At 43.4% G+C, this 12,962-nt stretch overlaps 1 protein-coding gene across 16 annotated transcripts in view; it reads right to left on the bottom strand.

The window, feature by feature from the left end:
- MAP4 (microtubule associated protein 4) overlaps positions 1-12,962 on the bottom strand; it is a 456,329-nt gene that overhangs the window by 187,863 nt on the left and 255,504 nt on the right. For all 16 annotated transcript variants that reach the window (XM_029588164.1, XM_029588168.1, XM_029588169.1 and 13 more), the window contains exons 6-7: positions 9,449-9,562; positions 308-421 (exon numbers count right to left, since the gene is read on the bottom strand). In XM_029588164.1, coding sequence (XP_029444024.1) covers positions 308-421; positions 9,449-9,562 — 228 coding nt within the window. The remainder of the gene's footprint in view (positions 1-307; positions 422-9,448; positions 9,563-12,962) is intronic.

Raw genomic sequence — 12,962 nt, 5'->3', positions numbered from 1 at the left:
CCGAGAAAGCTGATGTGCCAATTCATGAGCACAGCTCTCCACACAGCCCTCTGGCCTAAACTGGCAGAGAATGCATTGTGTGGGAGAGAAAGGGGGGTGGTGTGGTAAGTAAGCAGAACATGAGAACTGTCACTGGCCACTCGACAAAGCCTAAACTTTTTCCACTCCCCATAAACCTGGAAGTTTATTCCTTAAATCCTTCTGGTTTTAGGAGTGGCCACTGTTGGAGACAGGTTGCTGGGCTCGATGATGGGCATTGGTTTGACTCAGCAGGGCAATTCTTATATTGATATCCAAGATCATATACCTGCAGTGGTGGGCTGAGCCCCTGAAGCCGGATCCAGGGAGGTGAGAGCTGTAGCATCCATCTCAGAAAGCGAATATGGGTTGTCTAGGAGACATCCCTCAGGTACCATTGTAGCTACAGTAAAAAAAAAACAAAAAAAAACGGATTATTATTTCCAGTGCTGGATACAGCATCTTACAGACTGCTTTATGGCTGCTCTTTAATTACCCACACCTTAATATGCCTTCTTGGCTCACTTCATGCCCCATGGCAGAGAAACTAGAGGACAGCATATATGTACAGAAACCTAAAGGAACCTCTGTGCTGAAGCAGCAGTTCAACACTGAGAAGGTCAGAGCTATGCTGAACAGCTCCTGCAGATGTGTGCTGGGACGAGTGTTATTTTTAGAGGGAAAATAAATCACAGCAAACTATCCCCTGCTGTGATCCAATGTGTACTAAAAATGTGACCTGTAGGGCTCTGCAGTATATTTGCTTGGACTCTGGAGGGCGGGTGAAAGGAAGAGGGGATTATTTTGTTGGGATTTTTATTTAAGGAAATAAGTGCTGACTTGTTTATAATCTGCCTTTAAGTTTTCCAAGCAAACTAAGTCAAATGAGAAAAGGAAGGAAAAAAAAAAAAAAAAAAGGCTTCACGTTCCGAATATCGAGGCACTCGAGTGGGATCCCTGCTTCAGCCCCGTCCTTGTCTGACTGGGGTCTGAGAAGAGATCGGTCCCTTCCCCGGGAAGTCAGAGCGCTGAGTGTAGTGTGCTTGAGATCTCCAATATGTTTTTCATATAATTGTGCTCTCACTTCTTCCATATCTCATAGCATGGGCTGAATTCTAATGGCGGGGAGGGTGGGGACATTTCATTGATTAGTAACATCCTTAAAGATGGCCAATTGCTTTCATGTTGTTGCCTGAGCATCTAAAAAAGGTATGGGAAGGCATAATATGCCTTTAAAAGCCAGGTTAGTCCACTTAAACATACACAAAAAAAAAAACAGTTAACCAAAAAAGAGAATTAAATATTGTTAATCCAATAAAAGAAGTCACCACCTTTTTCTTATTTAACCTTTATTTCTGTGTAAAACATAGCACTGTAAGGCACTTTATGCTATCAATCTTTCATTCAGTTTATTAGGAGAGCTGGACTTGCATTAACCTAAAAATGGACAAATCAAAAATGCATTGCAAGTGCACAACTCCCACCCCTCCCCCCACCAAAAAAAAAATAAAGCAAGATTTGATTTTACGGTGTTTGTTCCTAATCCAAATGCAATAGGAACATATCAGGCAGAGTTTTACAAAAACCCCAGACACTTGAGAGCTGCCTCAGGTGTTTTGACAGTTTTTCTATCCACTTCTAATGATTAAGGCGCTATCAAATAAAAAAAAATCAAATGCTTTCCAGCATTACATGTGAGCCAGTAAACATTTTCTCTTCAATTTATAGGACGTGCTCTGTTTGGGCTGAGCTGGTTTGTGCTCCTAGTATCTGTGGTGTGTACATTTCACCCCTGACCAGCAGCTCCTGCCAAGAGGATCAGAAAAAAAGCAGCTGAGAGTGGAGCAAGACAGGGCTCAAGAGATATTTTGGTCCTGCCACAATGAAGCCGAATTCAAAGTAGAGCATTCTGTTCTACACAGCAGAACCACTGCTTTAAACTCATGGTGACCCATTTTGGGGGTTGTTTGTTTTTTTTGCCATATAAAAGCTACCATAAAATGCTTCTCCACCCTAAGGCCCTAACCTTTCCTGTGGTGGAATCCAACAGAACCCTAGCGTAGCCAAGCCAAAATCTGGCCCCAGACCTCCATCGATTTTAACCCCCTCCAATACTCCAAAACCTTCACTCCCTACAGAAATCCTGAATAGGTAGCTGGCTCCTGCCCAAGGGCCTATTGCCAATGTAATATTTAAACCTAACCCAGGGCCTTCAAGTGCTGGAGTAAAGCAAAAGTTGCTGATCTGTAACAGGTTCTGAAGACAGCAGGATGTCAGTCCTCACACGGGCGACATCCAATGGAGCCCGGCATAGAAAACTTATGTCAAAGTTTCTAGAACTCTGAGCCTCTCTGAGCATGCTCAGGCATGCATTATACCAAGCGGAGTCCCCTCGTTCTTATAATATAGAATTAAAGGAAAAAAACAACCACACAAAGTGGAGACCCAACTCCACGGGGAGGCTGGCAGGTCTTGTGAGGGAAGACATCCTGCTGTCCTTTAAGAACATCTGTTACAGGTTAAGCAGCTCTGCTTTCTCAGAGGATAAGCAGGATGGCAGTCCCCCACACATGGGTGATTCTCAAGCTACAGTGCCCCAAACAAAAAAAGGGGACCATCGAAACAGGTGCCAACAGGCACATTTGTTAACAGGATGCGCGGCAGCCTGAACAAAATTGGGCCCTAGGCAGGAACAGAGTTGGGTTCTAAACCTCAAAAGTACCGAAGGACATATTGACCAAGCCTGCTGTTGAGTGTCATCCTCTATCCAAGCAGTAGTGAAATGCAAATGAGTGGAGGGAACTCCACATCACAGCTCTGCAGATCTCCTCTATGGGGACTGCTCACATCTAAGTCACAGATACTGCCATGGCTCACAGTGAGCTTTGACATGTCCCCCAAGATGCAATCCCGCCTGGGCATAACAGGCGATACAAGCCGCTAGCCAATTGGATTTATTTATTTATGGATTTTTATATACCGCGGCTCGTTAGCAATCACCACCTCTGTTTACAGTGAACATTAAATTAGCAACAAGCTTTACAATCTAAAATATTATATAATGAAACATAGTTAATAACATTAAAACTATAAATTAAAATAAACTAAACTACATTCAGCAGGGGCGTATGGGGCTGGAGGATCAAGAGTAACAGTCCAATATTAACCGTATAAATATTACAAATTGGGAATATAGAATAAAAGAAGATGTAGATTTCTTGGAGGTCAGAATTATTTGACAGATAATTACAATAAAAGAATATTGCAAGTATATAGTTCGCCAAAGTAGAGCATAAATGTTTCGTTTGATCAGAACAGGGTGGGGATCGCCGGTGCCAAAGTTGGGTGGACTATAAGGGCTTCTGTCTGCTCCAAATAGAAGGCCAAGGGTCTCTGGAAGTCCAAACCATGCAGGGCTTGTTTGCCTTGGTGCGAATGAGGCTTGGGGAAAAAATGTTGGCAGTACAATGGACTGGTTAAGATGAAAATCAGACACCACCTTAGGCTGGAACTTAGTGTGTGTACACAAGACCAATTATGAAAAAATTGTGTATGAGATGGATAAGTCACTAAGGCCTGGAGCTCAAGTAACCACCACCAAAAATACAACCTTCCAGGTCAGGTTCTTCAGGTCACAGCAGCATGGTGGCTCAAGAAGGAGCTTTTATCAGCTGAGCAAAAAGCCACATTGAGGTCCCAGGACATTGCGACAGGCTTTACCGGAGACTTCAACTGAAGCAGACTCTGCACAAAAAGTACAACTCTACACTATACAGAAAAGGGCTTACCCTCTACACCATGGTGATGTGTGCCAATCGCACTCAGATGAACCCTGAGTGGGTCTTGAGTTTCCGCTAGTGGTTCCTTCTCTGCTATTCCACTATCAATTGGTGTGCCTCAGGGCTCTGGTTCTGGGCCCTCTTCTCACTATATACTAAATTTCCCAGTTGCTCCGATTTCCTCTCATGGCTTTCAATACCATTTTTATGACAACTCCCCCCAGATCCACCTTTCTACACCAGAGAATTCAACAGAAATCCAGTCCCACATCTTGACCTGCTTGTCTGACATTGCTACCTGGATGTCACACTGCTAAAACGTGTCATTTCTTTCTTTATAAGATTGCCAAAATCCATCCTCTCTGTACATACTACCATGTGGTGGAAGAGAGGTAAGCCGTGGCAGAGCCAAAGAGATGGGACAGCTGCCACCAGCAAGCTGGGGAGGGAGAGGCGAGAGAATGTGTGAGAACTTCTATGAGTGTGAGCAATAGTATCTGCAAGAGGTTGTGTGTATGCAGTATATATGTTTGTGAACAATAGCATGGGAGCGCGCATGCGAGTGATGATGCATGGGTCCAAGGAGGTAGCTGCTCCTGCCCGCACATCCCAGGGAAAGATCAAGAGCATGCAAAAAAAAAAAAAAACACCTTAGGGGAGAGAGCATGAGAGCCTGCTTGTGGTGTGTGCCTGTGTGAGAGACTGGGAGCCTGCTTTTCTGTCTACCTGTGAGCCTGTGTGCATGCATGGCTGTGAAAGCCTATGTATCATACAGGCTTTCACAGCCATGCATGCACACAGGCTTTCACAGGGAATCAGAGCCTGTGTATGTGAGAAAGAGGAAGTATGTCTGAGAGCATAGGCATGTATAAGAGGGAGTATGAGAATGAATGTTTTGTGTTTGAAAGAATATAGAGAAGATAAAAAGTTGGTGCAGCCCTCCCTCCCCCAATCCACAACAATCTCAGGATGAATGGAAATCAAAATGTCCCAGGTATGGAGAGCAGGAGTTTTTAAAATCCTTATTTTAATTGGTTTGTGTTTGATGTTATGCTTTTTTGAAATATTTTATTGTTTTTTTAAATTTATAACAAATTATTTGTAATTGGATATTTGTTGGCAGTTTTATAACTTGTATGATTTTAACATTATGAATGTTTTATGTCTCAATCTTATTGCTCGATGTTTTGTAAGGAATGACTTTTTCCATTGCTGCCTTACATAATGCAATCGGGTGTGTGATTTCCAGTTCAGTTTTTGTTGGCACATTTCTACTTATACTTTACGGCCTATTTTGTTTTGATGAATGTCTGCATGTGTAACGTTAATTCTTGCTATGAAAATTGTACTTTGTCACTGGCTTTTATGACATTATGGTCATCCTTCATTTCTATGTTAACAAAGGTTAATTTCACCTGCATGCAGAGAACAGTTTTGAATGTTACTGCTGAAAATATTTCACACACTTTTCACTGCTGTTAGTAGATATTAGGCAATTTTAAGCAAGGGATGGACTTGACCAATGTTCCCTTTAAAGACTGGGTTGCTGGGAGCATAAAAGTGATAGGTTTTTTGCAAAGAGTATTCACAGGGTAATGTAACCAAATATTTTTGCTCACATGCAAAACGTTTTGCATACAGCAAACCAATCCTTAAAGGGAACACTTGGCATTGGTGAGAAGGAGCTTGGGACCGAATCTTGAGGTAATTGCTCAATTTAGTTAAAAAGTACATTTTCTGGCATTTTCAGTCACATGACCAGTGGGTACAAATGTGTGAAAAATTTGGTTTGGTGCACCGCGAGCATCACGCAAACTTGAAAGTGTACGCAGATACAAAAAAAAAAAAAAAAGTTGAGTAGCTCTGACCTAGACGAGGAGGCTGGGTCTTGAGTACCAGCGGAGAGTTGGAGCGTTGTGCAGCAATCACAGATCTGCGCTACCACATCATTCCCTTTGTTTCCGAAGGTTTTTTTCCTCCAGGGCATGGCACAGAAGATCTAAGGCCCGGGCAGCCAGGCAAATCTGCAGGCGCCCATCCCTGTGACAAAGACTATGCTGCCTTGTAATCATCATAGGTTGTGCGGACCCAGTATTTTCCACACTTCAGAGCCTTTTGCACTAGTAACTGGAGGGTGTCTTGCTGCTGCTGAGGCAGCTTCTCTGCCACCTCTCGCACCTGCTTCAGGATGTCCTGCAAGTACTGGGCCCCTCGGAGAGTTGGTAGGCCACTGTCTGGCAATGAGCATAGCTCCATGAAGCACTTTCCTCCCAAGAGTATCCATGGAAACAGTGTAAGATTAAATGGTCCGTTCTCTCAGTGAACAAAATGTAAACAATGGAGTGCCTCAGGGATCTGTACTTGAACAGATTCTTTTTAATATCTTTATAAATGATCTGGAAATGGGTATAAGTGAAGATCAAAATTACAGATGACAGTTCAGAGTAAAATTACAAGCGGACTGATAAACAGGACGACTTTACCAGACTGGAAGACTGGGCATGCAAATGGCAGATGAAATTTAATGTGGACATGTGCAAGGTGATGCACATAGGGAAAAATAGTCCATGTTGTAGTTGTACAAAATGTTAACATTTCATATTAGGAGTTATCAACCAGGAAAATAAAAAAAAAAGATCTAGGCATCATGGGGCCAATACATTGAAATCGGCTCAGTGTGCTGCAGCTGTCAAAGCAAATATTAGGAATTATTAGGAAGGGCATGGTGAACATGGAGAATGTCAATGCCCCTGTATTACTCCATAGTGAGACCACACCTTGAGTACTGTGTTCAATTCTGGTCGCTGCATCTCAGAAAAGATAAATGATCTTAGTAGGTACAGAGAAGGGTGACCAAGATGACAAAGGGGATGGGACACCCCACCTCTGAGGAAAGGTTAGAGGTTAGGGCTGTTCAGCTTGGAGAAAAGACAGCTAAGGGTGATAGGACAGATGTATAAAGTCATGAAAGGACTTGGGGACGTGTAAATGTGAATCTTATTTACTCATATATAAGGAGTAGGGGGGCAGGCCATTAAGTTAGCAAGTAGCACATTTAAAACAAATCTGAGAAAATTTTCACTCAATGCACAATTAAGCTCTGGTTTTAGTCAAAGGATGCAGTAAAGGAAGTTTGCGTAGTGAAGAATAGGCTGAGCAGATAACCAAGAATTCCCAGATGCCTCTGCTGTACTGTGGCCTGTCAGAGGTGAATGAACTTTGAGTGCTTTTCTGAGCATGACTTGCAGAAAATCTCTGAGACAGATTTGCTGGCAACAACAGGAGAGAGGCCTATTTAATGGTAACATTTACTTCACAATACAGAGAAACTGGGTCCAGGATGCAATCTTTTGTCTTGCAGATGCATGGTTTCAATGGACAGAAACCAATTTGAAAAGAAGATCCTGTGAGGTGACAGTTTCAGATTAAATCCTGGTGCCAACTGACGGAATTCAAGTCTAGCTTCTATGTAAGACTAAGACTGCTATCTGTTTACACAACAAAAGAAGAACAGAAGAGAACACATTGCATCAAAGCCAAAGTGATACAGGAACTTTTATCATGGAAGGGTGGTTTCAGGGAAGACTAGTATAGAATGATTTTTACAATTGAATGGGGGGTGTCATCACAAGCATTTCCTATACATGATAGATTGTCATGACTAACAGCATAATGTATTTTTGTAAAGAAGTCTTTGGGCAGTCATGTCATGGATTCTGGAAGCTTCGGGAATGTTGTATTTTGATTATATAAGTCAGGGCATGTCAGAGATTCACTGAGATGCAAGTTATTACTAATAGAGGGCATATTGCATCTCCCAGAACACTTGTCTTGGACTTTCTTATAAACAGCTGAATAAATTATATTTTAAAATCTTTTTCTGAATCGAAGTGTTCTGATTGCCCTGTCCCTGTGTACACAAAATTATGTACAGTAGCTGAGTTTAAAAAGTTTTGGACAAGTTCCTGGAGGAGCATCCCATAAACTATTAATCTAGTTAATTTAGGGAATAGCCACTGCTTATTACAGGCATTAGTAGCAAGGGATCTATTTAATGTTTGGGTACTTGTGACCTGAATTGGCCACTGCTGGAAACAGGATACTGGATTTGATGGACCCTCTGTCCAACTCATAGCAACATATATTCTTATGGTCCTCTGAACCCTCCCCAGGGGACACAGAGGAGCGGGTCTGAAGGCACTTGGCCTTCTTGAGAGCGGATTAAGACTACAACTATTTGCATCAGTTGATGCTTGTCGAATCCAGGGGCTTTGTGGACGAGATTGAGTCCACCTTCTAGTTAACATGAGTCATCGAGAGGGGGTTTTCCCCAGAGTCTCATCAGCAACTCCATAAGAATCTCGTGCACAATCTCCTTACGAGGCTCCGTATACTGAAGGATACCCCCCCTCCCGTTTGTAAAGTAAAAATGATAGCCTCAGCATTCACCCGGACAAAACCTGCGAAGGGGAAGTCTTCTTGTAGAGATTTCCTTCTGCTGACAGAAGGGCGGGAGGTAACGCTTTCTGATCCCTAGTCTTCCGAAGCCTTTAAAAAGCCTCTCCCCCCCAGGGATCATCCTGTCAGACAGGGGATGATCCAGCTCAGCAGCATGGGAACCGGAACAACTGGCTGAGTAGGCCTGGACATTGAGGCCACCCCTGTCTTTGGGAGGGGGGGGCTTTCTCCTCCGAGGAACCAGGAATGACCACCGGACCAGTTGGACGAGACTCCATGCCCTGATGGACATAGATGCCGCTGCGGGCACAGACATTGGTGGTGGTATCGGCAGAGCACCGATAAGCACCTGAAGGAGCCAAAAGCAGGGGCCATCGGTGCAGCTCACATGTCCCTCAATGTCTGCACCTCTGACGCATTGGTCTTCCAAGTATCTGAAGAGTTGTTTCATCTTCTCCGGACGGGTCTGGCATCCTGTACGGTTCATCTGTGCACACTTGCGACAAAACCCTGGACATCAAGCGATAGCCCAAGCAGAGGACACATCAATCATGGGAGGGGGGGAGATCTGAGTCCTCCCCACAGTGGGGGCATCACTGGACCCCCCCCACAAAGATGACATGGCTTCATGAAACAAAAGGAACAAGATTGAAATATATGGCAGGGCCCCATTGCCCTGAGGATCATAATTCAGGCTTTTGCAAACTAATCCTGGTGACCCCCCCCCCCCCCACAGCCAGTCTGGTTCTCCAGATTTCCACAATGAAAATGCGCAAGTTTACACACATGCCAGTCCTCACTAATCTCATAACGTATGTTGTGAGGCAGCGTACATTAAATATTCTGGAGCCCCGACAGGCTGTGGGGGTCACGGCATATCTGGGAAGCCACCCTTCCATTCTCCCCCCACCCAAAAGGAAGGGCAGAAATGATGAGTATGGCGAAAGACCTTACAGAGGATAAACTGAGGACAAATGTAAACCACATTACTAGAAATATACTCGTCCTAGTTATTACGCTCACACGCACATCTGTTCTACAGTGTTATCTACAGCCCAATAAAGTTATATGGCGAGATCCAGAAATCTGATTCAGATAAAAAAAAACCTGTCTATGCCAGAGATTTGCTGAGTTTCTTTTTTATCAAATATTCAAGATGTACTTGTGTTTAACATAAAACAGGTGCACCATACCAGCAAGTGCATCTGAAGTGCTGAAGTGCTCCGTGAAAGCAGGCCTGATCTTCTCACCCGGCGGTGGTAGCAGCAGGTCTGACAGGTCGTCTTCTCTGTCCAACACAAAGGGATCTGAAACAGAAACACAACTGTATCTAGTCACCACATTTATAAAGACGCCAAGGCGAAGGACTCTGCTGCAGAAAAACTAGATTGCCGGGGCATATCGCCATCTCTAGTTTCACACTTCATCATGCTCTCACTCAGGAGGGCGCGAAGAGATCAATAATTGGGTCCTGGCCCCAAATGCGGGGGGCAGAAACCCAAGCTGGAAATCAAACCTCATATGTGCTACTTAGGCCCAGTTAAAAAGATGGGGGGAGTCTTTATTAAAGCCAGACAAAAATTCAGTGGAATCAGATTCAATCACCAAAGGAAGAAGACTGCAAGATATTACTTTGGTAAAGTTAAATTTTCACTGGCTATTCATGCACCTTGATTCTAAAGCTGGCTCCATGGTCACTCTCTACCTGCAGATAATAGGAGCACAACAGGAAACCAGGGCCATTCCATTTGCAACTACAAGCAGCAAGCTCAGACATTTTATTTAGCATGTGAAGCATGAAATATGCCACTAAATGCTACGCACATAGCATACCAAGTGAAATAAATCACTTCTCTCCACTTGAGCACATCAGGATGATTACTCATTAAGAAATAAAGATTGAAGTCTTGATGCAGGATTTAGATAAGAGGGCGGGTGACATGCATTTAACAATACTAAAACAGATATTGGGGGGGGGGGGGGGGGGCTGGCCCAGTGGCAACGCCAGGCAGAGGTCCTGAATATGATTGCCAAGATGGAACTGCTTCCGGGGGTTAGGGATGGATGTTGCAGGGGTAATATTCACAGCCATCGCTATTTCAACAAAGGAGCCAGTTAAGGGATATGGCTGGCCCAAGATGAAGATATGAAACTAGGGGGGAAACCCCCAGATCGCAGCAAATTTAGACTCATGGCCCCCATAGCCCAATCCCGACTGAGCTGAAAGCCCAAAGGGAGGCAGAGAAACTGCTGGGCTGAACACAGAATTCTGTACAGGTGGGGGGAAAAAAATCTATTCTGGATGCAGCTCGTTCTGTATATTAAAGTACTTATACAAAAATGGGATTCTGTCAGTATTCAGCTACTTCGTACAAGATTATTGGGTTCTCTTCCACTCCCCTGCTGGAGGAGGCAAAAGAATAATTTTTTTTTAAATCCGAAATCAAATACTCTAACCCAGTTTGGGAACCTAAAGGCCAGTATTTCTCCCCTCTAGCTGAGTGGTCATTCTGGTAGCGCTACACAACTTCAAAAATGTATTTTCAAATCTGCTTTATTTTGCTATGGATTTTTAAAAGAAAAGAGCAGAAAAAAAATTATGAAACTGCTCTGGGCCAAGCTCTAAGCGGAGGGTTAATGAAGCGTTGCCAATCCTGCTGAAGCTCCCTCCTCCATTAACGAGGCACTGGAAAAGCAAATATTTATCTCATATCATTGGACAGGAGGAAGAAGCTCAAGGAGCTTTCCTTTCAGTGGGAGTAAAGAGCAGTCTTCTGCTTGACCGCCAAACTGCTCTCCCTTTGTTTTCTCTGCAGCAGATTTTAAATAAAAAAAAAAAAAAAAGACAGACAATGGGTTTGAATTGAAACAGGGTGGTTGTTGCTTGCTACGTCTGTGAGAATGAATGAGTATATGTTTTTGCTTTGACGTGCCTTGAGTGAACTTTTGGCTCAAATTCTTGAGATTATTCTGTCTGGCATTTTCTGAAAAAGGAGGAGCAGCTAAATAGACCCTGGACTACTTTTTTTTTTTATGATACACATTCACACACAACTCATACTTGGCATGCATTTCAACTGCCTATTATCGTGCACGAAGGGAACATTAGTGAGGGATGGAGATGGACTCCGATATGGATGGAGGTTATTTCCTGTGCAGATCACCACCCAGAGGTTAAAACTCTGCACATCTGGATCACCTGCCCCAGCCTGTACATCACTTGCTTGGCTGAAAGACCCCTTTTTTTTTCCCCCTCAGGCACCGACCACATCAGTCCTGCCCTCTCCTCAGTCTCATCCCTCCAGCACCGTACACAGTGTGTGTGTGTGTGGGGGGGGGGGGGGAGGGGCTGAAGCCACATCTGCAGTACTTCCCTTACAACTCTGTTCCTTTGGCAGTAACGAACAATTTGTTTCTTTTGTGAAAGTTCCCTCTCTCAAGTGCCCCAGCCCCAGCAGGCCTGCAGTTCTTAGGAGGCACTTTTGGGTGCCTCTCGTCCAGAGGGCAGGTGCTATCTGATTTTTTTGAGTACTTGCAGGAATTGAGGCAAGACCAGATGAACTGATTAAAGGCGGCAATCCATATCTACAAAAAAAAAAAATCCTGTCTGCAGATGTTTCTAAAAGAACAAATTGCCATACTGGATCAGACAGGGGGGTCCTCGTGGCCAATCCAGTATACAAGTATCTGGCAAGCAGCCAAACATTAAGTAGATCCCATGCTGCTAATACCAGTAATAAGCAATGGCTATTCCATAATTCAACTTGACTAACAGCAAGTTATGGACTTCTCCAGGAACTTGTCTAACCCTTTTTTTTTTTTTTTTTATAATCCAGCTAAGCTAATTTCCTTAACCACATCCTCTGATAATGAATTCCAGATCTTAATTGTGTGGTGAGTGAAAAAGAATTCTGATTGCTTTAAATGTGCTACTTGCTAACTTCATGGTATGCCCCCTAGTCCTTTTATCTGAAATAGTAAACCACCAATTCACATTTACTCTTTCTAGACCTCTCATGATTTTGTAAACCTATCACATCCCCCCCTCAGCAGTCTCTTCTCCAAGATGAACAGCCCTAACCTCTTTAGCCTTTCCTCAGGGTAGCTGTTCAATAACCCCCCTTTATCATTTTGGTCACCCTTCTCTAGTGCATCTATATCTTTTGAGATGCAGCGACCAGAATTATACACAGTACTCAAGGTATAGTCTCACCATGAAGTTATACATAGGCATTATGACATTTTCCATTGTATTCACCATAGCTTTCCTAATAATTCATAACACTTTTTTGGGGGGGGGTTTTGTTTTTTTTTTTTACATCTGCAGCACATTGAGCCAATTTCAATGTATTGTCCACTATGACACCTAGATCTCTTTCCTGTGTAGTAGCATCTAATATGAAACCTAACATTGTGTAACTATAGCATGGGTTATTTTTCCCTATATGCATCAACTTGCACTTATCCACATTAAATTTTATCTGCCATTTTGATGCCCAATCTTCCAGTCTCGCAAGGTCCTCCTGCAATTCATCACAATCCGCTTGGGATTTAAACTACTCTGAATAATTGTTTCATCCGCAAATCTGATCACCTCACTAAATGTACCCCTTTCCAGGCTTTAAATATAGTAAAAAGCACAGGTCGAAGTACAGATCCCTGAGGCACTCCACCTTTTACCTCTCTCCACTGAGAAAACTGACCATT

This window comes from Rhinatrema bivittatum, chromosome 2 (genome assembly GCF_901001135.1).
Source record: "Rhinatrema bivittatum chromosome 2, aRhiBiv1.1, whole genome shotgun sequence".
In the NCBI taxonomy this organism is placed as follows: domain Eukaryota; kingdom Metazoa; phylum Chordata; class Amphibia; order Gymnophiona; family Rhinatrematidae; genus Rhinatrema; species Rhinatrema bivittatum.
The sequence above is the reverse complement of the archived record's forward strand: the minus strand, read 5'-3'. Positions and strand labels throughout refer to the sequence as shown.